This window comes from Myodes glareolus, chromosome 9 (assembly GCF_982192425.1).
Source record: "Myodes glareolus chromosome 9, mMyoGla1.1, whole genome shotgun sequence".
Lineage (NCBI taxonomy): Eukaryota > Metazoa > Chordata > Mammalia > Rodentia > Cricetidae > Myodes > Myodes glareolus.
Genome location: NC_142034.1, coordinates 4,422,364 through 4,449,940, shown reverse-complemented (window position 1 = coordinate 4,449,940; position 27,577 = coordinate 4,422,364). Strand labels below are relative to the sequence as shown.

The 27,577-nt window shown below is 52.5% G+C and overlaps 1 protein-coding gene across 1 annotated transcript in view; it reads left to right on the top strand.

Moving 5' to 3' along the window:
- The window catches only part of Pgs1 (phosphatidylglycerophosphate synthase 1), a 37,781-nt gene that overhangs the window by 5,991 nt on the left and 4,213 nt on the right, over nt 1-27,577 (top strand). The window contains exons 2-8 of the mRNA XM_085696115.2: nt 5,377-5,566; nt 8,149-8,226; nt 9,723-9,822; nt 10,481-10,670; nt 11,184-11,362; nt 13,348-13,869; nt 24,480-24,628. Of these exons, the coding sequence (XP_085552241.1) occupies nt 5,377-5,566; nt 8,149-8,226; nt 9,723-9,822; nt 10,481-10,670; nt 11,184-11,362; nt 13,348-13,869; nt 24,480-24,628 (1,408 nt within the window). The remainder of the gene's footprint in view (nt 1-5,376; nt 5,567-8,148; nt 8,227-9,722; nt 9,823-10,480; nt 10,671-11,183; nt 11,363-13,347; nt 13,870-24,479; nt 24,629-27,577) is intronic.

Here is a 27,577-nt window from a genome sequence, read left to right as displayed (position 1 = left end):
ACAGCTTGTGTCTGTCTACAGGTCTACCTTGAGCCGAACAGCTGCCATCCTGACTGGACTTGTCTGTGCACACCCCTCAGGGGCCTGGGAGGGCCAAGAGACCCTCTCCTGAGTAAATAGTTGCTGGAAGGAGGAGAAAGGACCCAGGACTGGCTCGGGCCTGTCTCTGCTCACAGCTCTGCCATTGCTTGTTGTACCAGTCTATCCTCTGAGTCAACAGCCGCTGTCTTGGGGCATTCAGCTGTGCCAGCTTGAGAAGATGATCCCAGCTGGGCCTGCTGACTGCTCACCCCCCTCATAGAGGGTCAGGGAGGGGGCAGAGACTTCAGCTGAGTAAAAGAGTGTCCATAGCAGATGCTGCATGCAGGGCTGCTCCCTGCATGTGGTCGCAGAGAGGGCTGGGGTCTGTAGGCTGGGGAGGGTTAGGGAGGGGGCTCCATCCTGTGCCTGTGGGTAAGTCATTGTCCTGCTAGGTAAAGAGTTTCCAGTATGGCCTTTTGGTGGGAGCACATACAGCCCAGTAATACCCCCTCTCCCATGCTGTGCCATGAAGCCACTCGAGGTCAACGCTGGTGCTTTCGCCCTTGGTGTGGTGGGGACTTTTCACCTCCCCTGGGAAGGAATTTTAGTCCCAGTGTCCCACTGGTAATAGGTAGATTGGGAACTATGGTTCCAGGGTTGCTGGGAGGGCTACAGAGGGTGACGTGGATAGGCAGCAGTGTGCTTCTGGGGTGGGGTTTGTCTTTCTCACTCTCTACTGAGAATGGGGGAGCTAGGCTGAGTCTCACTGCAGCCCACCCACAGGTGAGGCAAACCAGTGTCTTTCCATAGATGCAGGCAGCTCCCCAAAACTTGGAGTGATGGGCATTCCTGCTGTTCCACCCAAGGGCTTGTGGCTTTCTGCTGGGTGGCAGCTTGACAGTTGTGAGCTCAGTGGGCACTGCTGTCCCGTGCCCTTCATGGAGGAGTGTTGAGGGGGCCACTGCCCTGCCTAGGACTCTGGTATATCAGGCTAATTTTGCCATCCATCGGGGGCTGGAAGAAGCGTGTCCATGCCTTGCTCTGGGCTGGTTGAATCTCTTCAGTTTTGGGGTGGTGGGAAGAAGCCCGTTGCTGTGCTGTCACATTCCCTGTGCCCACGTCACAGGACCCTGTTGGTAGCGTTTCCAGTCATTTCCGAGTTCAGGGAATTTATCTGCAGTGTCTACAGGAGGCCTTAAGTCTGGCTGAACTTTCACCCACAGTCAGGTATCTTGTGGGTGTGGCCTGAGCAGCTAATTGTGAGAGGATGCTGTCCTGGGTCCTCAGGACTGCAGGCTGAAGATAGCTTTGCACTGTTTGCCCCTCGTGCTGAGGTTCACATGTCCTCCTAGGCTTTGGGTGTCAGGTAGAGGATCATTGGCCTGCAGGCCCTGTTCTGTCTACTCCCTGGACATTCCAGGAGGAAGGAGGGGCCTTCAGAGAGGAAAGGCCCACAGAGCCTGATGTCTGTTTGTACCACTTCCTTCTCTGTGTTACTAGAACTGGGTGCTAGATGCTATCTAGACAGAGATGACATAGGGAAACTAGCTGTGATGTGGACATTGTGCTTGTGCAGTGGCTCGGTTCCTTAAATGGGAGTGTGACAAGGTGAGTAACCGCAGCCTCTGCCTTGAAGCTCTCAGACTTAGCTTTCGATGGCTCTCTCTCTCTCTCTCTCTCTCTCTCTCTCTCTGTTTCATTTCCCGAGACTTGGAGCCTGTCCTGGAAACTAGCTCTTGTACTTTGAGACCAGGCTGGCCTTGAACTCACAGACATCTGCCTGCTTCTGCCCTCTGGAGTGCTGGGATTAAAGGTGTGCACCACCACCACCTGACTTTGCTTCTTTTTCTTTTTGAAAAAAAAATCCTTGGACTGTCTGTGAGTGTCACTCACTTGCTATATTAAGTTTTCTTTCTTCTCTCTCTTTTTCTCTAGTTCTCTCCTTCTGACATCTGCGTTTCAGGTTGCCAGGCTTGGCAGTGAGGGCCGTCACCACTGACCCAGGCCATATGGTTTCTTAGTAAACGGCCTGGCTTAGGGGAATCACTTGTGCAGGGGGGTGGCCCCTGGAGACTGGATTACTGTACAGTGGGTCTGGTGCTGTTGTGGTGATGAGCTTTTTTCTGGGACAGTCCTCAGGAGTTGCATTATGGGAAGCCAGGAGCAGCCTCCACAGTGTTGGCCCTAGAGCAGACCAGGCTTCAGCCCTTTCTGCAGGGCTCAAGTGCCTCCAGTCCAGATGGGTCTCTGTGTGTGCTGTCATCGTGGGGTCCTTTACTGGTGCACACCCCCTTGACTGTGTGGAAGCAACATGAAGTCTGGACTGTCTCTACAGTGAATTGGCAAACCCTGCTGGCCTTGCAGCTCCTTCTTGCTCACAAAAATAAACCTGTCAGTACACAGATTGAACAGGAAGTCAGTACACAGATTAAACAGGAAGTCAGTATGGAGAAGCCTGCAACAACTTCTGGACTGAGGCCCTGGTGGAACATTCCCAGGGAGAGCTACTGGCAGGGGAGAGGCCTGCTCAAGGTTCCCACCCCTGCGGTCACTGCTGACATGCTGGCTGTTTAGGCCTGCCCTGATACTTTGTAGGGAATGAGTATGGGTGCACACAGCCCCTGCACTGGTTTCTGGATGCTTCTGTTGCTCAGGTTTCACCTTGCCCAGAGCCCCTCCCCTCTGTGTTGCCCTGCTTCCCGCAGCTCCCAGCATCACCTCCCCTCCCCTTTGACCCTGTGTGTCTGACATCTATCTAATCACCTTAGCGTTTCCTCTTTGATCACTTCAGTTCAGGTGTGTGGGTTGGTAAGGCCTTCACATGATGGGAGACAGGCTGCCGGCTCCTGTGTGTTTCCCTAGCATGTGTCAGGTAGTCATATGATGGCTTTAGTTAAGCTTCCAGAAACTCTGGCCCTGCTCTGGACTGTCTGGTGTATGAGTATCCTCACCTTTCTCTTTGTGAGCTGGTCGGCATCTCTGCCCACTTGGTGGCCGTGGGGACTGAGGGTGTGACATGGAGTAAAGCAGGCGGACCTGGTCCTCTCTCATCTGCTCTTCATGGTGGGAATGTGCCATGAGACGGAGGCCATGAAAATTCGGGAACATTGACTGCACCTCCTGGGGGCCTCCCGGGTTAGCTGGGAGGTTTCCTGGTTCTCCCTCTTCCTCTAAGCCTGCACAGTGTGGGGGACATAGAGGCAGCAATCATACTTGGGACTTTTGTTTGCAAACCAGCAGCAAAAGGAAGGATGCCCTCCCCTCCCCTTCCCTGCCGAGAGCAGGGAGACTGCTGCATTCTCATCTCTGCACGGGTGGCCAGGGCCTGGTGCAGTCTTCCCGGACCCAGGGAGCCACTACCTTCCCCTGTTGACTGAAGTTTTCTTGGCAGTGAGTTGGTCATGGTAAACCGGTGGGCTTTCTGGGAAGTGCAGCTGGGGGCCATCTGGTGTCTTGCAGTGCTGGAGCCCTGGGCAGAGTCATTGCTGGAGTGGACCAACAGTGAAATCATCTTCCTGGAATCTTCATTGAGCCCCAGGGTGCTGAGGAAGTGCTGCCCAGAGCCCTTCCCAGTCACACACTGGACGGCTTCCTGCTGCTCTCTGCAGTCTGGGATTTAGAGTGGTTTGTGTGGGGTTTTGTACGGGGCGCAGGGGCATGGCTCAGCCTGGACACACTGAGGCTTCCTGGGGTGTAGCTTCATGCTTTGTGCAGTCAGCCCCATGTTGGTGGGACCCTGGAAGATGTGTCTGACAGCTGAGGGGCCTTCTTGTCAAGGCAGCCCCTCCAAAGATCAGTCTCTTCCCCACGGCACTGCACAGCCTTACTCCCTACATCAGTTGTAAAGAGATTTGTGTTCTAGTTTCTCTGACAGCGGAGCCCATGAGTCGTGAGTCTCCTGGCTCATCATTGTTATTATTCCTGGCCAACCTTGTTCCCAGTATCCTAGGAGGGAATTTAAAAACATGTGTCTTTTGTTTACTTTTTTGGCAATTTTGTACCTTTATACAATGTGTCCTGATCCTGTCTATTCCCCAGCAGAATCTTCATATCCTTTCCTTTTAAAAAAATAAAAAAAAAATGACTTTGTTTCCGCCGCTGAGCCTGGGTGTGCAAGTTGCATGTGCTGTGCTGCCGTGGACAGGGAGGGCGTTGGGTCCACTAGACTGGAGTTGCTGCTGTGAGCCGTCCAGTGTTGGAGACCGAGCTTGTGCTCTCCGCCAGAGCAGCCGGAGCCCCTAACTGCTGAGCTGCTGCTCCTGCCCTCCTTCCCAGCAAGTGCAGTCAGTGCTGGCTGCTGGAATGCCAACTGATGTTGTTGGCATGCTCTTGTGCTGGCACTGTAGCTGCCCCAAGTTCATGGGTGCAGCAGCCACATCACACCCAGAAGCCAGCATCTCACGGCACTCCTTTTCACCATCCTTCAGCTCCTACATCCCTTCTGGTCTCCTGGGTGCTCTGAGGCTTGGTGAGCTCCATTAACTGCTGGCCACTACAGAAAGGCTCCTCTGACCAAGGTTGAGAGCAGCCCATAGGCATAGCCATAGATATTTAGAAGGCAGTTTAACAACATGTCTGTTTAGCAAAAAAAAGAAGAAGAAAGAAAAGCAACAACAAAAAACAACCCAGTAATAGGTTTCCCCTAGGGCTTGACTTTCCAGGCCATGGACCTTTGATGAGATTTATAGAACCACGAATGAATTCCTTCCTGTGCATGGGCCTTACAGGACAGAAGGTGGCTGGTCACCCTACATCCTTCATGCCTCTGTTGCACCATGGGGCATTTTGCCTGCAGGGGGAGGGTCACTGCTGGGTGCCACCATGGATGACTTTTCTCCCTGCTGGTGTGCATAGCACCACTCAGCACGGTTAGAGCCACCCAGTAGGGAGGAACTTCTCAGGTCATCCAGGTGCATTCCTCAGTGTCCTACAGCCAAGGTGTGTTGTGTCTTCAGCAGTCTTGCTATCTAGTTCTGGGGGCATTCAAGAACAGCATCAATAGCCTTTGTTGTTTGGGGGCCTCTGGGCCATCCCTGACAAGTAACCACCAGTAGCCAGGGTTTTCTGGGGCATATTGATGTCAAAGGGGCAGATTTAGCCAGGCAGGAACTTTGTGAGCTTTTTTTGTGGCTGCTTTTATTCGGCCCCTGAGTTATTGGGAGTGATTTTGGTTGGGTTTGTATATAGACATTGCCATTTTAGTTGTGCAACACCAACTGCCTCGAGGTGCTAGGAGGGAGGAGGACTTAAATTATATGGGAAAAATGTGAAATGGCCAAAATCTCTCTCCCAAAAAATCAATCAGTCCACAGAGGTATTTGACACAGTAACTCACGTGCATGTTTCTTTAACCAGGTCACCATGGCTGTTACTGGCTCCCTTGCTGTCCCCAACTGTTCCTCAGATCACCTCCCCACCTTGCTGCCTATGTCCCGAGAGTGTGCACAGGTTCCAGTGGATCAGAAACCTGGTCCCGGAATTCGGAGTCCCCAGCTCTCACGTCAGGGTGCTTTCTTCCCCTGCAGAGTTCTTCGAGCTCTTAAAGGTAAGTCGTTTGAGGAACTGAGACAGGAGTTGGATGGGGGCAGGGTGTCAAGGTTTGGTAGGCCCTGACACCCACTCTGTTGTAGGCACTTCTGGTGCAGCTTTGCTTAGCCTGTGCCTCTTCTGTCAGATTTCACCTTCATCTCAGGTTGAGTTGAGCTCCAAACAGAAACCTTGGGGAGCCAGTGTCCCAGAGCAGGGAGGAGCAAGATCATGGCTAGACTCTTTGAGTGTGGAGGCAGTGAGGACTGGTAGCTCCCAGTCCTTCTCTGCTAAAGATGAGGGGGACTGTGCATGAAAATCCCTTCTCTGGGTGGCAGCATCATCTTGGTAGCTGTGTTGCCTGGGGGAGTCTGAGGTGGGATCTGATGAGTACGTGCGGTGGCCACTTGGTCACAGGGCCTTTCATTCAGATCAGGAGCCTTGCCCTCCCTGGCCTGGGGTCCTGGCATCCTGGATCACTGGCGTCTGTCTGGTGTGTACTTTCTTTTCCTTGGAAGTGATGTCCCTTTGCACCGAGGGCTGGCTTTTCACAGTGCTCAGGTTCCCATTACACGTCCAGTTCATAGTTGGACTGCTCATTGGACTAAGTAATTCAGTACTAATTAATCCTTAACTAGGTGAACTCTGTTCATATTAGCAATGGCTCTGGAATGGAGATCTGGAGACCAGCAGAGTGGTGGGAGATAGCAGAGACCCAGGTTCAGGTTCATCTCTGGAGAAAGTGAGCACTCATCGACAGAAAGCTTGCTGTCTCCCTGTTTTCACCCTCTGTCTGAGCTGGTCCACACTTAGCTGCATTTCTGGTGGACTCATTCTTTGTATGTGCGCCCATGGGCAGGGCTGAGCTGGGTTCATGCCCATGTGTGGGCCAGTGCCCGTGGGGCCTCTTGCTCTTGTTGCACCCTGCTTCTCCATTCTCTTCCTCACTGTCTGTGAGGATGGTTCTGCAATGTCCTCCTGACCTGAAGAACTCCCAGGTGTCAGGAGGTCAGGTCATGCTCTGCACCTGCCCACATTCGTGAAGCTGAAGAGTTCACGAAGCAGCAAGGGGCCTGCATCTGGGCTGAGAAGAGGCGAGGCCTCCTCACCTTGTCCCTGGACAGGAGGGCAGACTGGAGGACCAGCAGGGTCTCTTGTCTTTCACCATGTGACATGTGTGACAGATGTTGGCCCTCTGGTCTTCGGCTGTTTCTGTGCCTTCCTTCTACAGGGGCTGTCTGGGATCCTGGCATCCTGTAGTGAGCAGCCGCGTATACTTTGGTGGTTGGGGCTGAACTGCCTCTGCCTGTTGTTTTTTTCTCTACAACCCTGATTTTAATAGATAACAAAACAAAGGAAGTAGCAGCCTGAGGATGTTGTTTGTTTTTTCCTTGTACCTAAGCATTTCCCAGGGGTGTGTTCATGCATCTGTCTAGTCAATATGACCAGCTTCCTGAGTGGACAGTACTAGCTGAGGTGATTCCCCTTCTTCAGTTATAGGCTTGTGCTCTGCTTTGTGGGCCCTCCTTCTAATTATGCTTTCCTGTGTCCTTTGGAGTTGATCTTTGCAGTTTTGGGAGAGTTTACATCCCCTAACTCGATATAAACTCCCATCTTCCTGTCTTATCTCACAAGGACTGAGATAACAGATGTGGTGGTGTGCACTGCTGTGCTTTGTGTGCTTGCTGACATTCCTGGGGGTGGTTGTCTAGGGCTTTGAAGATGGGGTCCTTTATTCTCCTGGGCTGGAGCAGGGCCTAGAGAGGACACTGGCTGTTGAGACAGCTTGGGATGTGTTGTCTTTTCATGTGCCCGTGCATGTGCATGTGTATACCCATGCTTGATTACAGACAGCCAGACTTCAGATGTTGGCAAGTGCAGCTTTCTGTCCCCTTCCTGCCACTCCTTCTTCCCAGAGGTATTGAAAAGTCTCCATGCTCCTTTTGGACCTGAATGTATATACATGTACATGAGTGTAGCTGTGTGCCTGTGGGGTTTATCAGCGAGGTTATATGTTTTCTGTTTTAGCAGCACATTGTGGGGGTGAGCTCTCATCAGGGTGCACAGATCTCCCTCTTCCTGGTAAAGTGCCCGCCTCACAGTCATGAAGATGTGAGTCCCATCCCCAGCACTACAGGAAAGGCTGAGCGAGGTGGCTGGACTCCTAGGGCTTGCTGGCCAGCCAGACTGCCTGGTGAGTTCCAGGCTAGTGACACCCTATCTCAAAATAAAACAAAACATGGTGAAATAACCCAAAGTAGTTCTGTGTCCCCATATGTGTGTCTGCACACTTTCATGTGACCAGCACTTACACAAATATGCATATATAAATATATAATACACGCATACATGTGTGCCCCTGATCTCCTTCACCCATTAGTGATTGTGTTGTGTTTTGTTATCCCATTAGACTGTGCCTTACTTTGCAGACTGAATATTTGAATTAAGGTTGTGCGTCCTCCTTTGGGAAGTCACTGTGCTAGGCTAATTGGAGAATTAATGGTGAGGATGTAGAGCCAGCCATTCAGCTTAGATGTGATTTGCCTCCAAGTGGACTACGAAAACAATGAATGTAATGTAGAATTGTTACTTCTTTTCCAGGGGCAGATAAAAACAGCCAAGAGGCGAGTCGTGATGGCATCCCTCTACTTGGGGACAGGACCTTTGGAGCAGGAACTGGTAAGACTTAGGGGCAGGGCAGCAGGTACAGCCAGCTCCACAGTGTCACAGTTGACTCCAGCTGCCTTTCTGGCCTCCACATGTAGGTGTCCCTAGTGCATGGTGATGGTGTAGGAAACCTGATCGTACTGGCCAGCAGTTCCCCAATCCTTACAGGGCTGTTTGGGCTGCTCTCTCTGACATAACCCAGAGGCTGCATCAGGTCCATGGCCTGCTTTTGTGTGGCCTGAAGAACTGCTACTGATTTCCAAGATGTTGGAGGAAAACCAAAGACTGTGAGTCATGTAAGATCCATGACATTCACCTGTCAGTGCGGTTGTAGGGGCATGGGCACACTCGTCCTGTGCCATGTCAGTGTGGTTGTAGTGACATGGGCACACTTATCCTGTAACAGTGCGGTTGTAGGCGCACGGGCATATTCGTCCTCTCCTGTGTCAGTCAGTGCGGTTGTAGAGACATGGGCACACTCGTCCTGTGACAGTGCGGTTGTAGGGACACGGGCACACTCGTCCTCTCCCGTGTCAGTGCTGTTGTAGGGGCACGGGCACACTTGCCCTCTCCTGTGACAGCCGCACGGCTGAGTGGTCCTGGCAGAGACCATCCTGGCTCACAAGAGCTAAAATATTTACTCAGCAGCACTTTTCAGAAAACATTTTCTGGCTGTGTTCTAGGCTGATGAGCCAAATACAGTTAGGGCCAACTGGCTGGCTGCTGGGTGTACAAGGGGTGTCAGGACGTGGCCAGCCTTGTCCCCTGGACTTTCTGGTGTGCTGTAGCTGTCATTTTCAGTAAGGAAGATGGGGCTAGGAGGAGCCTAAGCCACCTAATGAGTTCAGAAATGCTGGCTGTAGAGTTACCCACAGCAGGCAGCATTTGGGTTGAGCTGGATCTGTGAATGTGGCTTATCTGTCTTCTCTCTGGGCACTTTTCTCTCAGAGGGATGGAAGGCGTGTGGCTGGTGGTGTATGGTCTTCCTTGATTTATTGTAGTTAGAGACGGGTGGGTTGGAGCTGGGACATGGCGCGGCATTGGTGTGTGGAGCCCGGGGGGCGGGGGTAGGCTAGCCTGAATACTTTCATCTTTGACTGGAGCACGGAGGCCTCCCTCCACCTCCCAGTCATCCTGTAGAACTGCAAGCTTGGGAAGCTCATTTGTTCTCATGGGAAGGGGACGAGAGGGCCAGTGGGCAGGTTCCATCTTGGATTTATTCATCATCCAGTGGATTCACACCTAGTACTACTCCGCATAGGGTACAGCACTGGTGTTGTGTCTGGAGGGGATGTAGAGATGAGACCTGAGACCCAGGTTGTCAAGCACCGTGGACCTCTGCCCTGTACTCAACCTTCTTCTTGAGGCCCAGGCTGGAGAGGGAGCTTGGCAGTGGCTGATAGCTCACGTAGTCATTTCCATGTTTCCATAGGTGGTTACCTGATTCATTTCTCAGGTGCAGAAACAGCTCTTTGGTCTCACATGTGTTCCTTCAATTCTTCTCCTAGGTGGATTGTCTGGAGAGTTCTCTGGAGAAGTCACTACAATCGAAGTTTCCTTCCGACCTCAAGGTCTCCATCCTCCTGGACTTCACCCGTGGCTCCAGAGGTAGGTGTTCTGTACTTCCTCTCTCATTGGTCTGAGGAGCCGCCCTCTACCAGACCTGCACAGGGCTGCCTGCTGGTCCCAGTCACGGTTCCTTCTATAGCGGATGGCTGTATGCAGCCTAGACTGAAACAGTCAGGACAGGGCAGAGTTTTCCCTAGTCTGCGGCTACTCAGGGTCTGTTTCTGCCCTGCTTCCTTTGGCCTTGCTTTATTTTAAGGCTTTGTGTGGAGGTCTCTGGTGGTTGAGGCCTAGTTCCCAGGGCATCTGCTTCTTGGAAGGTAGTCTGCTTCCTTCTCTGAGATTCAGGCCAAGTTTCTAAGTGACTGCTGTCAGGTATGGACTAAGTCTAGTTGATGGCTGCATCTGGCTCAGACTGGTATTTTTCTTCTGGAGCTGGGGTGAGAGGTCAGGACACTGAGTGGGAGTGGCTTCCCAGGAGGCACTCGCTGATTTAGGAGGAGGGGTCTAGTGTGGCTGAGTACCAGTCCTGCCCTGCAGCATGGTGTGTCATGGCCAGAAGCAGCATTTTTTGATGTGACTCCTTACACCGTGCCCCAGGTAAAGTGAGGCTCCTAGGGAGTTGGTCTGTCTGGCAGTCAGGACATCTGTCTTTCCTGGTGGAGAAGCTACAGCTGTCTCCTCTGCTGCTCACACACAGGGAGGAAGAACTCACGCAGCATGCTGCTCCCACTGCTGCAGAGGTTTCCAGGGCGTGTGCGTGTCTCCCTCTTCCACACGCCAAACCTCCGAGGACTCCTCCGACTGCTTATCCCTGAGCGCTTCAACGAGACCATCGGACTCCAGCACATCAAGGTGTACCTCTTTGACAACAACGTCATCTTGAGTGGGTGAGCGAGCGCTCCGTGTGTTCTCTAGCTGGGAGTCCAGTTGAAGGCACAAGGCCAGTCTGCCCCCAACTCCTGAGAGAGGTGCTGTGCTGGTTGTAGATGGCGCTCACCTCTTTAGGGGCCCTCCTGTGTGGAAGGTAGATGGTGTGCTGAGCCTCTGCGCCAGTTCACTGTTTGTTGTGGTGACTCTGTCACTGTGCACCTCACTTTATGTGAGGAGGATGGATCAGAGGACAGGCAGAGCCCAGGAAGCACACACTGAGCACGGTGGAAGCCCAGCTCTGGGCTGTGACGTCTCTGACAGACAGCTGTGTGGGCTGTTCTCCACCTGGGTTGTGGGGTGCCATCTCTGTTCTGTTACTCAGTGTCAGCCTGGCTGGTGTCCAGCACAGAGGCTGCTCTGGTTTCATCACACCATGGGTTTGTCATTCCTCACCTACTTACCCCGAGGCCTGGGTCACTAGGCCACACATCCTCTTGGCTGCGCCCTCATCTGATTCTTCGTTTCTGTAGTGCAAACTTGAGTGACTCCTACTTCACCAACCGCCAGGACCGCTATGTGTTCCTACAAGACTGTGCTGAGATCGCAGACTTCTTCACAGAGCTGGTGGATGCGGTGGGGGATGTGTCCCTGCAGCTACAGGGGGATGACACCGTGGACGTTGTGGATGGCATGGTGCACCCTTACAAAGGTAGGGCAGCCTTCATGACGCTCTGCTGACTCCTGGAGACCACAGGCCAGAAGAACACCTCTGTGATGCTTGCTCCAGGTGCAGAAAACGGTGTCAGGGCTTTCAGCATTTTTTTCTAAAGCCAGAGAAATGAAATTTACCGGCTCTTACATGCTTACCTGCCCTGTAAGTGAGAGCCAGCCTGGGAAGGTGGGAGTTTGGGCTCAGGGTCCTTGTACCTTAATCAAGTGAGCCAGGAGACTGCCTTGATTTTTACAGGAAGTAGCCTGCCTAGTGACCACCCTCCCACTTCAGCCTCTTCCCTAAATCTCCTATCCTAGCAGCCCCATGAGCTCTGTAGCCGCTTGCCTGTAAGAGTGAACTGGGAGAGCTCGACTGTGCTGCAGCCCTTGCGAAGCATTTCTGGGCATTCGCATTCCTGTGATTGCTGCGGCTGTGGCTTCTCCTGGCCTTGAAGGGTTGCTGCTGAGTGTGCGACAGACTCCACAGCTTAGGGACAGCTCGGGGAAGGGAGAAACCTGGCCCTTGTGAGGAGAAAAGCTCTCATGTCCCGTGGTCTTCCTGATGACAGCCCTGCCTGGTGCCAGGGAGCTGTGGCTGCCCAGTGAGGCTGTGGTCTCTTGATGGCCCTGTCTGCCCCAGTGAACATTTAGTTGTTACCACTGTGCATTGAAGTGCATCAGTTAGACGTTTTCGGGAAAATTTCTTTCCCTCTGTGTATCCTTACATTTGTCTTTTGGTCCCCAAGCCTAAAATGTGTACTCTCTGGGCCTTGAAGAAATGATTATGCCCTGGTGTACTGCACCAGGCTAGGCACAACTAGTCGGGAATGACTGTGTTTAGGGACAGCTGAGATGTGTCATGTTTAGGGCAGGGACAGGGACATATTGCTCAGTGACAGGGTGGGTTTCTGCCCAGTTGGTTTCTTCTCTGTTCCTAGTCTAGCCCATGAGAGGCACCCACGTGTCTGTCCCTGTTCTCAGTGCAGACCGTGTGAGTGTGGGTGGCCCAGCATAGCCCCACTGTGTGCCGCTCTTCTCTCTGACCAGCCTTGCTGCCTCTGGGTCTTCCATGCTGACCTCCTCTCTGGACTCTGTTCGTGGACTGGTCATCTTCCTGATACGCAGCATTGCTTTGCTCTGCAGACTTCAGGACAGGCAGTTTGCAGCCTTCCAGTTTGTCTGCAGAGTTGTGTGCCATTTGTGTCCAGTCCCTGTGGGGACAGTGTCCCTGCGGAGCCCGAGCCTGCCCTCAGGGCTTCTGTTCATGGTTACCGTGCTTTCCTGCCACATGTGTTCTGGGCCGCATGTGTGTTCTTTGTTCTTCATGTGAACATATGATCTTTTTATGAACACATCTTTCACTTTTATTTCCTTTGGACAGGGTCTCATGTACTTCAGGTTGGCTTGACCTTTTCTTCCCATGTGCCAACATTGTTATCAGGTGCCACCCCGCCTGTTCCTGGCATGTCTTTTATTTAAATGATCTTTCTTACTGAAGTACATAGCATGCCTCCCAGACAGCCACCAAAGAGGTGCAGTTCAGGGCCCGTTGCAGTGGCTTCCCAGAGCTACCTGACCCCCAACTGTTATCCCCAAGGTACCAAAGTCCTGGTGTTTGCCACCCCACATTCCTCTCCTTGTATTTTTGAGTTTTTGTGGCTGGAATTACCTGTGTCGTGTCCTACCATGTCTCCTTGCATGGGTCCTGTGGGCAGTCCTGTCGACTGCTGCCTTTTTTGCTCCTTGAGCTTGGTCTGTTCTGCCAGTAAAACCTGTGTGTTTGCCCTTAGCAGTCACATGATGTGTGCCTTGAGCCAGCAGAGTCTGGATGGGTTTTTAAATGGTCTCATGTAGCTCAGACTGGCCTTGGACTCACTGTGTAGCTGAGGATGATTGCAACTCCTGATCCTCCTGCCTCCACCTCCTGTGTACCACAACTTCTGGCTCTCCATGTTCTCTTCCTCTTTCTTATGTCTTCTGTAGGTGACCGGGCTGCGTACTGCAGAGCCGCTAACAAACGGGTCATGGATGTGATCCACTCAGCCAGGACCCGACAACAGATGCTGCATGCACAGACCTTCCACAGTGACTCTCTGCTGAGTCAGGAAGAGGCTGCGGCTGCTGGTGACCGGAGACCAGCACCGGACACCTGGATTTACCCACTGATCCAGATGAAGCCCTTTGAGATTCAAATCGATGAGATAGTCACTGAGACCCTGTTGACGGAAGCCGAGCGGGGAGCTAAGGTCTTCCTTACCACTGGCTACTTCAACCTGACCCAGGCCTACATGGACCTGGTGCTGGGCACTCGAGCCGAGTATCAGATCCTCCTAGCCTCACCAGAGGTGAATGGCTTCTTTGGAGCTAAGGGCGTGGCAGGCGCCATCCCAGCTGCCTATGTGCATATCGAGCGACAGTTCTACAGCGAAGTGTGCAGCCTGGGGCAGCAGGACCGGGTCCAGCTGCAGGAGTACTGGCGCAGGGGATGGACCTTTCATGCCAAAGGTACGTGAGGGCTGGCCAGAACCCCCATTGGGGGTGTTCCATGCTCCTGGTCACACAGAGCTGGGGTGTCTGTGAGCACATGTGAGAGAGAGCCCTGCACTGGGTTATCTTCCCAGCAGCCCTTGCAGGTCCTGCCTGCCTGTCCCAGGTCCGGGAGGGCTGATGCTATCGTATTCAGGGGATGTAGTTCTGCAGAATACTTCTGTATGTGAACACAGCTTTAAAAATGGAAACCACTTGGTGAATATTCTCTTTTTTTTCTTCTTGAGTCTGGGGACCAGCCCCAAAGCTTTCACTTCTACCACTGACTTAAATTGAATCCTCAGTCCTTTGGTAGCTATTGAGGGACATGTGATGTACTGTCTGCTGAAGGAGCACAAGGAAACACGGAAGGCTGGCTTCTGTCTCTGGGGCAGGGGACTAACTGCTGTGCAGGGGACTTCCAGCAGATTGCTGACTTGTCGTGAATAACTCGTTTTCCTGTCTTCCCCTCACTTTGATAGATCCTTTTCCTGTTTTCTCGTCTCTGCTTCTCCCTGTAACTGAGAAGATGGAAGCAGCATGCTCAGTGTGTAGTCCTTACTTAGTGAAAGTCACGTGAACTTTGGTTCTTTTCTTTGTGGTTCCGAGGGTGAGGCCCAGATCCTTGTCCATGGGAGGCTGGCGTCCATTACTGAGCTGTGCTGTACACCCAGCCAGTGCCCTGGACCTTCCGCATGCAGCCCTGTGGTAGAGATGGTTATTGCTGCATTGAGCCTTCACTTGCTCCAAGGAGAGCAGCCCAGGCTCTCAGGTACTGAGAACTCTCTGCAGGCTACATGAAACCTGTTGGGAACCTTGACCCTGGCAACAGTTTGCCCAAGGCCCATTGCTGAGGGTGCCTGCTTCAGGGTGACACTGCCCGAGGAATTCACCTTAACCCCAGCGCCTGACCTAGAACTGCAGAGGTTATCTGGGAGTGCTGGGTTCTTGTGGCTTCTCTAGGCAGTCCAGAGGGCTGCCGTGCCTGGCCTCAGCACGTATCTGGGCTCTTGACATTTGAGGCCATCTTTGACTCCTCAGATGGAACTTTTTTCACTCTCTGATCTCTGAATCCGGCCTTTTCATTTCTTTCTTTCCTTCCTTTCTTTCTTTCTTTTTTTCTTGGTTTTTCAAGACAAGCTTTCTCTGTAGCCCTTACTGTCCTGGAACTAGCTCTGTAGACCAGGTTGGTCTCAAATTCACAAAGATCGCCTGTCTCTGTTTCCCTAGTGCTGGGATTAAAGACGTGTGCCACCACTGCCTTGCCGAATACAGCATTTTCAATGGGGATACTTTTTGTTTTTGTTGTTATTTGAGATAGGGTCACTATGTAGCTGTCTGGTCTGCAGCTCTCTATGTAGAGCAGGAGATACTGGAAATCAGATCCGCCTGCCTCTTATCTTCTGAGTACTGGAATTAAAGATATGCACTGCCATTCCTGGCTAGTGGGAATATATTTTAAGAAATGCTTTTCTAGAGTTTATTGTTATTTTAGTTATTTTTAAAAAATATTTATTTGATCCTTGTGGTTGCGCACACCTTTAATCCCAGTACTTGGGAGGCAGAGTCAGGTGGATTTCTGAGTTCGAGGCCAGTCTGGTCTACAGAGTGAGTTCCAGACATCCAGGGCTATAGAGAGAAACCCTGTGTAGAAAAACAAAAAGCCAAAAAAGAAACAACAAAAAACCTCACAATTGTGTGTGTGTGAGAGTGTGTGTGTGTGTGAATGTATCTCTCTCTCTCTCTCTCTCTCTCTCTCTCTCTCTCTCTCTCTCTCTCTCTCTGTGTGTGGCCTGCTTATAAAAGTTAGGAGACAGCTGTGGGACTGAGGTGTGGGAATGAGGTGTCTCCTTCTACCGTGTGTGTGTGTGTCCTGCATATAAAGGTTAGAAGACAGCTGTGGGTGGGAGTTGCCGGCAGTGAGAATAGAAAAAGGTTACGGAGGAGGAAGGTCCCTCCGCCCTTCCTGCGCAGACCACCGAAGAGACAACATGTAAGCTGTCACACTGAGAAAGGTACTGAGCCCATGTGGCTAACATAGATAAGGATAATGGGGTAATATATGTTATAAGAGTTAACAAGAAGCCTGACCTAATGGGCCAATCAGTTTATAACCTTATGGAGTCTTGTGTGTGATTTTCTTTGGGGTTTGCCGGTTGTGGGGTACCGGGCGGGACAGAAACCCCAACAAGCCAGCCCCTCGTGTTACATGTGGGAATGAGGTTTCTCCTTCTACCAAGTGAATTGCATCCATCAAAATTAGGTCTCAGACTTGTTGGCAAGCACCTTTATCCCCTGACCCATCTTACCATCCTTTGTTTCCTTCTGTTTGTGGTTCGTGGTCCTGGGATGAGTTCTGTGCCTTGTGCATGCATCACATACTCTGCCTTTGAGTTCCTCCTCCTCCCAAACAGGACGTTCTGCCTCAGAGACTGGCTCCTCACCATAGGAAAGCTTCAGCTGGGAATGGCCAAGTTGCCTGCCTGTCCAGCTGGCCCTGCCTGTGCACAGAAACCCACATTCCTGCCCAGGCAGGCAGCCTTGCTTGTGTGGGAAGTGACTGCCCCATTGTTGGTCTCATCTTAGCATGTGGGCTAAGTGAAGCTTGCCGTCAGGTGGAGCTGGCCAGAGGGTGTGTATGGAAAGTCTTCAGGTTGGCCCAGTTCCTTCTGGGAATGACAGCAGAGCCATCACACAGGGGGACACAGGGAAGAGCTGAGCATCTGGGTGAAGCCAGAGCTTTGGAGAGGCTCAGTAATTCACTGGTCCCTGCACAGCCAGAGGCAGGCCAGGCAGCGTGCTCCTCCAAGTACACTGCGACCTCAGGCCCTAGGCCAGCCTTGCAGCTGCAGTGACTGTAGTCTGAGTCCTGCTTTACTGCCTTGTTCCCCTGAAACCTCACTGATAAACTTTCATGTGTGTGGTGACTCCCCAGTTACACCCAACTGGCTTTTCCTGTGTGTCTTTCCTCACCTTTTCCCGGATTGTGTGCTCTTGCCCCCTGCTCCCTCCCTCCCTCTTGCCTGCCCTGGTGTGGGTGGGGCCCTGCTATCTGTGAGTGCTGGATCAGTGGGGGAACAGGGAGAGCCTCATATCTGGATCCTAGAATTCTGTGTGTGTGTGTGTGTGTGTGTGTGTGTGTGTGTGTGTGTGTGTGTGTAAGAAACAGGAAGGAGGACGAGAAGGTGGAGCTAAGTGGGGGTAGATGGTGCTTGGAAGCTTGGTTCTGAGATAGGGTCTCACGTAGCCTGAGCTACTTGCTGTGTCACTGAGGATGACCTTGAATTTTAGACCTCCGGTATTCTGGGATCACAACCAGCTTGAAGCAGTTTCTTCTGAGTAGGTTCCTGGCCAGGAACCAGAGGTCAGAGGTTACTCTGCCAAGGTGAAAGGCCAGCACCCTTTCCTGCTTAGTGACTACTGTCTAAGGTGGGTCACAGCCCTTTTCTGGCACACCTGCAGACAGTTCCGGTGACCTGTATCAGTATGGGGTAATTGGTCAGGCAGTCCACAGGGTGCTTGTGGGTTTTGCTGGTTGGCGCAGTGAACTGTTACTAGCAGGGCCTGCCTTGGGTACAGGATGTGGGCCTGTTTGTTTGTGTCTGCTGTGGGCCCCTGGAAAACTGCTGGTTACCATGTAGTTACTTCTCTTGTTCTCTTGCCCAAGCTCCTACAGGACAGGCTTGGGCTGGCCTCAACTGTTTCTGCTCTGAAAAGCCTCAGAGGAGAGACAGCCTGAGAATCCAGGACACTGCGTGTGTTCTAGATCCGTCTGGATCCTTGTACCTCAAGAGGTCTCACTTTGCAGCATAGCTTTCCCCAGGGACAGGCACAGGATGCTAGGAGGACCCTGTTGAACTCGCTGGTGACCCTGTGAGGTGGCTTAGTGAAGATGGTTTAGTCCCTTTCCTTGGGAAGTCTTCTTGGCAAATGATCATAGCAGTCGCACTGTGGGTCTCCTTGCAGCGATTCAGAAGACTAGGGTTGCTCTGTAGTGTTTTTTGGAGAACTGAGTGCAGCTTTGTGACCCTAGCACGGGCAAAGGGTAGGGATCGAGGCCCGCCTGGGGTGGACAGAACCACAGGACTGGATTACTCACTGCTGCTCAGATGCCTGCTGGGAAGTCACAGCAGTTGACTCTAGAGCCCCAGATGAAACTCACATCCCTCTCAGGCTTTGCTGATGTCTTAACGCCATTTCAAAGACCCACAGAGACGCTCAGTGCGTTGTTGTGTGCCTTGGAGACTTCTTTCTCAGTGTGGCTTATCTGCTAAGTTCTTTCTTTTTTTTTTTCATATTTATTTATTTACTTTGTATACAATATTCTGTCTGTGTATGCCTGCAGGCCAGAAGAGGGCACCAGATCCCATTACAGATGGTTGTGAGCCACCATGTGGTTGCTGGGAATTGAACTCAGGACCTTTGGAAGAGCAGGCAATGCTCTTAACCTCTGAGCCACCTCTCCAGCCCCTGCTAAGTTCTTTCTTAGCAGGAATTTTTGGAAGTGTTTCCTAGGAGCTCAGTTCAGATAACTTGGGCAGGAGCTGACATCGTCTGGAGACAGCAGAGCAGTTCACCAGCAAGTGTGTGTAAGCGACCAGCAGTGCACAGCCAGTGAGGGCTCCCTGGGAGGAGGCTCTGCTCACAGAGTGGACGACTGGTGCAGTGTAAGTCGGGGACACCTGGGATCCCCTGATGTGTAAAGTCTCTGCCTTGTCACCTGCACATGAGCGTCCCAGCTCACAATGGCCCTGGCTTAGCCGCAGACTGCTGTGGGGCTCCTCTTACCTCTAAGCCCTTGTAAGAGTGCTGTGACTTGCTGCTGCCACCAGGAGTGAGACACATGTTCACAAGTGTATAGGTGAGAGGCTTGGGTAGAGCTCATACTGGAGCAGCTGCCTGCATCCCGATCTGCAGTGCTGTCCTCGGCACTGCAGCGCCTCCCCACCCCAGCTGGAGCGTGGTTTCTACTCTGTATCTTGCTTTCCAGCCATCCTAGGTGGGCTGTCCTAAGTTGTCTGTGTGCAGGTTTGTTACTGTACCTCTGGCCATGAAGGGCAGCTCTGTCCTTGACTGGAGAGAGTCCTGGGGAGAAGGCAGCGGGGCACAGCTAAGCCACTGACTGTGCCTCTGGTGGTCTCTGTGGCTTGGCCTGTACGTGTGTAGTGGGAAGGGTTCTAGGGTCTGGGGTAGAGTTTCACTGCATCTCAGATGCTCAACAGATTTGTCTGAGCAGATGCTGTGGGGTCACTGGGTCTCACCTGGTCCTGGTAGAGCGTGGGGAGTGGGAGGCCCAGGTGTTAGTTAGGTGAAGTCTGGGGTGAGCTCCAGCATGCTTACCCTGGCGCCTAGGGGTAGCGTTAGCAGCACGGGCGTGTGGAGCCCGAGTGTGATGATCCATGTCTCAGCTCTGCCCCACGGTGAAGCCTGCCATGTTGTTCAGGCCATCATTTTGACATCTTGCCCTGAGCAAGACACGTGTCAGCCTTGTCCCTGCTCTGTCCTGAGAGCTGAGCCCTGTCAGTCAGGGACCACACCCTTGTACACTGTGCACCAAGCTCCTCTTGCCCATCTGTTTGCCAGGGCCATAGGCTCAGCGGGGCACATCTGTGGGGATCAGGAAGGACTGAGCATACTAACTGCTTTTGGATGAAGTGTTCTAGATTAACAAAACCCTTTGTGTGGTCAGGGATCTTAGGATTAAGAGACTTTGGCTGCGCAGATGGAATCTGTTAATGACTGACTGGACGCCATTAGCTTTATTGTCTTCCCGACAGGCTGGTTGGCACCTTGCCCAAAGGTGAGTTGATGAGGCAGCCTGGCAGCCTCACCCAGTTCACCTGGGCTCCGTGTGGTATGGCTGCCACCTAGAATCAGCAGATAAACTTCAGGGTGGTAGGGGCTGTGTGGTGCACGTGGCCATCACAGGCAATAGGCCTCAGGAGTTTCTCAATCCCTCTGACACCAGAATTGAGTGGTGCTCCCCTGTGAAAGAGCCAGGCTGTGATGCCTTCTGTTTCCTGGTTTCTATGGGGGTCTGAGACTCTGAAGAACTGGAGGGTGGGGATGGGAAGAAGTTCATTTTTCTGGAGAAGTTCTCGAGAAGACTTGGGCCTACATGTGCAGAGCTCCTGAGTTTCCTTAGGTTTCTTTATTTATTTGCCTGAATGTATGTATGTGTGCCCTGTGCCCCCAGAGCTCGGAAGAGTGCGTTGTACCCCTCAGAACTGGAATTACATTTGTGAGCCAATATGTAGGTACTTGGATCCAAACCCAGGTCCTCTGAAAGAACAGTCAGTGCTTTTAACTGCTGAGCCATCTCTTCAGACCAAACTCCTGCCTTTTTAATTTTTTTTGAACGTTTACTACTTAGCTGGGAGGCTGTCACACTTTGATACTAATCTGGCGACCCTGTTGCCTGTGCACAGGATTCTCTATCACAGCAAGCACACAGCTAACGGGGACCCGTGCAGACTAGAGCAGGCAAAAGCTCTAAGCAGAGGAGAGGGGATCCAGGTGGTAGGGTCTTGGTCAGGGAGGCTCTCTGTGCAGAGGCCTGAGTGTCGAGCACGTCATGCCTGTCCAGGGCAGGCGGGACAGTAAAGTCACCAGGCCCCCGCTTGCATGGCTGAATGCAGTTGGCGTGCAGTCTGTGCCAGGGTAGAGGGTGGCCAGGACTGTGACAGCGCTGCAGCCTTTGCTGTGTAAGTGCAGATATGCGGCCTCATCATGTTTTTGACACTGAGTCTCATTCTGTAGTCCAGAACAGCCTTGAATTCATAAGAATCCTTCCCTGACCTCTTGTTCTAGGATTGCAGGTGTGAGCCACCACTCCCAGGAAGGTGACTTCTTTCGGAAGAGAACAGAGTCAGGAGGTAGCAGGGGTACTGGATCTCTGAGTCCAGGCCACCCCCTAGTGTTCAGCTGTGACAGTGAGACAGGGTTTCTCTGTAGCTTTGGAGCCTGTCCAGGAACTAGCTCTTGTAGACCAGGCTGGCCTCAAACTCACAGAAATCCGCCTGCCTCTGCCTCTTGAGTGCTGGGTTTAAAGGCGTGCGCCACCACCGCCCAGCTTTCCTGCTCTTGCTGGTATTCAGAGCTACTATGTTTCCTTTGACTGCAAACCATCCTACTCTCAGTCCACTCCCCAGAGCATTTCTTTCTTCTCCAAGCTGCTGGTTCCTAGAATTGTGAAGATGTTGGGCACAAAGGTCAGGGTCTGAGGTGAAGAATTGGGGTTCGATGACCATTTTATAGCCCTGTGCTGGAAATGTGCTTCCTCGTCCTGCCCACAGAGCCTCCCCTGCATTTGTGATGGAGGCACATCTGGAGAGAGCTGGTAGACACAGCTGGGGTCCAAGCAAGGGAGGAAGATGAGTCTCCGAGTCTCCAGGGCACCAGCTAATGATTAAAGCTCTTGACTTGGAGTCCAAAGGGAGACGCCTAGCGTGCATGACGTTCACAGATAATGACGTGGACACTTGTGACAGTTATGAAAGCTTGGCTCTAGCTTAGGCTTCTTCTCCAACTAGCTCTTATAATTTAATTAACGTCTTTCTGTTAATCTGTTCTGTCACATGGCTTGGTTACCTTTCCTTTGTCTCTATGTCTGATTTGTTCCATTGGTGTCTCCTGTGCATCTTGATTTATCTCTTCTTTCTCTCATCTGGAAATCCCACCTCTCTCTCCTGCCTAGCTATTTTATTACACAGCCACAGCAATACATCCTCACGGAGTGTACAGATGTTCTGCCACAGGCTTCCCTGGGACTCAGCACCAGTGACCGCTGCCCACCCATAACATGGGCAGCATCTCTCAGCAGTGCTCCATATGTCTCTCTTGGGCTCAACAGAGGGGGCTAGTCTGTGTGCTAGAGAGGGAGAAAGGGAGGGATAGGACAGAGAGAGAAGCATTGTCATGTGTAGCCCGGGCTGGCCTTGAACTCTCCATGTAGCAGAGGGAATCTAGCCTCAAACATCTGTTCCTATTGTCCCCATTTTCCAAGTACTGGGATTATTATAGGCCTAGCCCCAGCTAGTCTGGAATTTGAATTTGTAGCTCAAAATGGTTTCAGACATGAAATTATCTTCCTGAGTGCTGGGGTTCCAGGTATGTGCCACCATGGCCTTTGCTTATCACCTTGTTTTTGAGAGAATCTTTGTATCTCAGGCTCTGACGCAGTGACTCAGAGGTAGAGATGCTTGCTGGGCAAGCTCGATGACTTGAGTTCCTGTTTTTCCTTCCCAAGACAGGGTTCCTCTGTAACTTTGGAGCCTGTCCCGGAACTTGCTCTGTAGACTAGACTGGCCTTGAACTCACTGAGACCCCCCTGCCTCTGCCTTCTGTGTGCTGGGATTAAAGGCACGCGCCACTACTGGCTGTTGATAACTTGAGTTCTATCCCCAGAACCACATAAAGGTGAAAAGAGAGAACAAACTCCATAAAGTTGTTCTCTGACCTCCAAGCGTGGGCTCCGGCATGTGCAGCACTCCTCGCTGCCAGATTGTATGTCTCAGACATATACAATAATAATTTAAATAATCTTACAAAAAAAAGTGATCTTATAGCCAGGTTGACTGATGCTCTGCCTTTACCTCCCGATGCTGGACTCCATTGTATGCCGAGGTCAAGCCCAGAACTCCTGCTGCACACTAGGCCAGTACTCCTCCAACTGAGCGCACCCCCACCCCCCACTTCATTTTCATTCTGATAAGGAACAAGACTGTAGGGGTTCTAGGTAGGGCATTCTCATCCACAAGCCACAAGGGTCTCTGGGCTCTGAGTCCAGGTCACTGTATTATGCTAGTTACACGTTTTGTGACAGGTGCCAAGCCTTATAGTGACGTCTCCTGTCCCTAGCTGTCCTTGGTGCTACATAATGTCTCTTGTCTAGGAATAGCCCTGCCCTAGTCCACGCCCCAAACATCTTTTCCTTCCCAGACTATAGTCTTTCTTGCTGGTTCCTGGAATGGTGGAGACATTAGGGACAAAGGTCAGGCTCTGGGGTAAGGAGCTGGGGCCTGGCAGCAAGTTAAGGTAGGGCTAGGAGCTTGGGGACAGTAGGCCCTGAGGTTCCGCCTAGGAGCTGGGGTGCGGGGACAGTAGGCCCTGAGGTTCCGCCTAGGAGCTGGGGTGCGGGGACAGTAGGCCCTGAGGGTCAGCCTAGGAGCTGGGGTGTGGGGACAGTAGGCCCTGAGGGTCAGCCTAGGTTTTTGAGGAGGAGTGGAGGGAGCAGAGGTTACACTTCCCCACAAGGTCGTAGTGTCTCAGGGTTTGGTCCTCTATATAATCAGCCTGGACCCTAAGGCAGGTGCCCCCTCTCTCTGAGCAGGATCAGGAGGATGGTTGGCAAGTTGTCCCAAGCAGACCTAGGTGGGAATAGTGGCGATGGCCCACAGTAGCAGGTGAGAAGGATGCTCAGTCTCCTGAGATTGCTGGGGTTCCTCTCCCGAGGCTTCTCTTCCCCAGCTCCATGTTCTGGGGAAGCTCAGGTGGGGACAGAGGGCGGCTTAAGTACATGAAAACCAGAGGTGTGGAAGAGCAGGCGTGGCCTGGATCCCTGGGTAGGGTGAGCCGTCTTGCAGCAGAGGTGCCAGCATGGAGGTGGGGAGGGACATCTGCCTCCCCGGCTTCTGACTTTCCCGTGTAAGTAGAGGGCTACTGATAGAGCGGGCAGGAGACTTGGATGAGGCCTTCTAGGACAGGACACCAGTCACAGGAGTAAGCAGCACTTTGTCGCGCTTGCCCAAGGGGTTCTTGGAAATGGTTCTGTGTGGACATTAGGAAGCTGTCTTTTGGTATAGTCGTGTGTGTGTTCCATGCAGGCCAGGTGTCTGTGATGTTTGTGCGTGTCTGTGGACCTCTGAGAGGTCCTGTTGATGGGGGTCTGTGGTAGGAGCCTGCGAGTGCTTGGTCTTCCTGGAGCTGACAGGGTTTTCCAAGATGGGCTTTCCTGGGCTAGAAAGGGGAAGGGTAGAGGCCAGGCTAGGCCTTGAGGGAGGACTCAGGACAAGTTCTGCAGCTGGGCTGTGAAGCGTTGGATCTTGGGAGCATGGAAAAGGATGCAGAATGGGACCTGCCATGGGCATACCTAGTGGTACTTAAGATTCTTCTAGAACCCATGATCTTCATTTCAGACATGTCCCCATGTGTAGTGTGACACAGCAGCCTTTGTGGCACAGTGCCCTGTGTCCTCTTCCAGCCATGCTTCTCCGTGCGGCACAGATGGTAACTAGAGACGTGGACAGACTCGGGGTGTCCTGAGGTAGAGGTAGGGCTAGAGGCCTCTGCGGAGAAAGGCCTGGGGAGCAGTTAGGGACAGGGATATCATAAAAGACCCAAAGTTCCCTCAAAGGAGCCAGCTCCCGGCTAGGGACTTGAGCCCAGCAGCTGTGGCAGAGAGCAGAGTGGCCTTGCACGCAGCAGTCTGGAGCACCTTAATGGTCCTAGGCAGGAGGGTGAGCCTGGTTCAGCCAGCTCCCTCATGCTCGCCCCTGTTGGCTCCTTTCCTCCTAGGTTGAGACAGTGTGTGGCGAAGACCTGGCAGATACTGAGCTCACTTCCTGTCTGCACGTTTCCTTTTCCCGCAGGCCTCTGGCTGTACCTGGCAGGGAGCAGCCTGCCCTGCCTCACGCTGATTGGCTCTCCTAATTTTGGGTACAGGTCAGTTCACCGGGACCTAGAAGCCCAGATTGCCATCGTGACGGAGAGTCGAGCCCTGCAGCAGCAGCTCCATGAGGTTTGTTGGAGTGGTGGGGTTCTTGGGCACATGGGGTGCAGCCATGCCATTGGTGTGCTCACAGGCGGCTTTTGCCTTAGTCATTTCAGACAGGGAGCGAGATTCAGCAGACAGACAGACAGAGTGTAGCAGGGGAGAAACTGGGTTCCTCAAGTCTAAGAGGAACCTTGGAGAGCCAGGCATGCCCTGGCCTGTGGCACTGTCAGGATAGGCTTGTACCCCACCCCTGGGCCCTCCCCTCTCTCCATGTTAGAATAGACCACCATTTCCTCACTGGGACATGGGTATTGCAGAATGGGGTCCAGTCTTTTCTAAAAGTGAGGGTGAATCTCAGGGTTGACCATGGCCTTGTCCCCCACCCCCTGTAGAATGAACAACAGAAAGCTGAGAATTCATGCATGCTCCCCCTGTGAGTTCTCCTGCACCAGGCTCTGCCTTCAGAGCCCTGGACTGTGGTCTTGGAAGCAGGAGCCGCTGTGTGGGTTGGACGAGATTTCCATTGGGGTCTTGGAATGCAGGACCCTTGCTCCCAGCCAGACCTCAGGAACACCACCCATTGGCTTTTATTTTGATTATTTTTTAGCTGTGTGTGTTATATGTGTGTGAGATGTGAGTGAGATGTGCATTTGCCGTGACACCTGTGTGAGGGTTAGAGGTCAGTTCATTGGTGTGAATTCTCCTACTGTGGGTTTCAAGACTGAACGGGGGTCTCAGTCTTGTGGGGCCACAGCTTTATGTGTTGAGCCCTTAGACTCCAGTGCTGAGGAGTCACTGCTACAGCGTGCTCAGAACCCTTGCCTGATGGGTGAGGAAGTAGAATTGCTTTGTTCTTCGGACTTGCTACTGTGTCTGGGAATTGTCACTGAGGGCCAGGTGCCAGTAAGGGCTTTGTGACTGGGCAAGAGGAAGTGACAACAGCTATGCCCTGTGTTCAGTGGGGTGACTGGGTGTGCTAGCAGATTTCCTTCTGAACAAAGGCAGATGACTGAGGACACTCTGAGGCTGAGGACTTCCCATAACAGCAACTGCCGGCCTGGGAGCCGGGCTGTGGAGGAAAGGAGCCTGTGGCTCTGGATTGCAGGCTCTCCCGGGCTGTTCTCACTGGTGCAGAGAGCTGTGTATGGTTCTGTCCCAGGCAAGGACAAGTTCTGGGTGATTTCGACAAGCTAGTGCCTAGGCCTGTGCCCTGGATCCTAGTGCTGACAAGACCCCACTTCCTGAGATGGGAGCTAAACCCACATCCTGGATCTTGAGAAAGGCCTGGCTGGTTGTGGTCTGAGCTGACTTCTCAAATGACATACTTGGGATATTTTCTTCCCAAACCTATCTCCCAGGGGCTTTTGATGGTGGGAAGGTAGCTGCCCATGCGCATTGATTCAGGGTCTGTGAAGTGCAGAAATGTTTTTCTAGATGGGTCCATTTGCTTCAGTATACTTTAAGGCCTGCAGCTGGCCTCCTGACCCTTCAGTGTCTGATTGCGCCATGTGGTATAAGCTGCGCATGCCCAGCCCCTAGCCTGTAGTGCTGCAGTCTGTGGTCCCTGCACTCAGAAGGCCTGCTGCAGTTCTCCTGGGACCCAGGGAAGAAGGGCCCTGTCTTGAAAATGGAAGATATTTTTATCAGAGCCTGAGTCCCTCCCTGGTAGAGCAAACAATAAAAACCGAAAGCTTCCTGGTTGTGTTCAGAGAACACAGCTTTTCTCTGTGACCTAAGAGGCTCCTTGCACAGCGCTGTGACCTCTACCAGCTGACTTCCTTCTCTGTCCCTGTTGTGGCGTCTGTGAGGACACCGAAGCACTTCTGGTAATTTAATTGAGATCTTGGCTGGGTGTTTACTGAAGAGCTGAACTGGAGCTGGGTCTGTGGAGACTTCTGCACGCCAGCCCCCTCCCCCAGAGACCAGTGTTCTTGACTTGGGGACTATCATGATGGGAAAGCCAGCTGTGGGGACAGTTTGAAAGTTTGGTGTGGACAATGGCCTCAGACTGCTGCCTTCGTGAGGAAGGTCACAAGTGTGGGAAGGTTCAGGAGAGGTGAAGGCAGGCACTGGGTCCCCACCTCTGTGGGCAAAGCCTTTCTGCAGGGGCTTGGGTGAGGCCCCTTCTCATTGTTGGCTGGAGGAACTGCTGAGGAGTCTGTTCCTTCCTGTGGGCGCTGCTGCCCTGTGAGGCTCTGTCAGGCTCCTGTGCTGATGGTTACCATGCTGTGACCTTAAGTGTGGGTGCGGATGTGACCCCAGCTGCTCATGGACATGCGGGTGGAAGAGGACAGTGTGGTAGGGCACCCACAACCTAAAACCATTGAAGGCAAGCGCGTCTGTCTTAGTCTTCTTCATTGGCACCTTTCCTGTGTATGTGTGCACATGTGTACATGCCACATGAGTGTGGAGGTCAGAGGACAGCTGGAAGGAGCCCCTTCTCGCCTACTCTACAGGCTGTCAGGCTTGGTGGCAGCACCTTTACCGGCAGCCGCCCACCCGTCCACATATGGGTTTTAGAACTCGGTTTTAAAAGTGAAAGTTTAAACATGGTTTGCAACAGAAGAAACTGTCTCTGTCGGATTCATTTGGATCATTCTGTCTTTGTTCTGGGAGCCTATGGGGAGGCCTGACTCTTGGCCTTCCAAGTCCAAGGAGCCAACTGCCGTGGATGGGAAATACTTAAGGAGAATTGCTCTCCTACCTGAATGTGCGCAGGCTTTGTCTTGTAGTCCCTGGAGACCGAAATGTAACCTCATACATGGCATCGATACATTACATGTATTTACGGCTATATTAGGTAAGGAACCCTGAGCTGAAAAGTCTGAGAGACAGGCCTGGAGAGCAGGGTGTGCATTGCTCTTGTAGAGGACCCAAGTTTGGGTTCCAGCATCAGCACCAGGAGGCTCACAACAGCCTGTGACTTCAGCTCCAGGGTATCAGATGCCCTCTCCAGCATCTGTGGGTACTGTG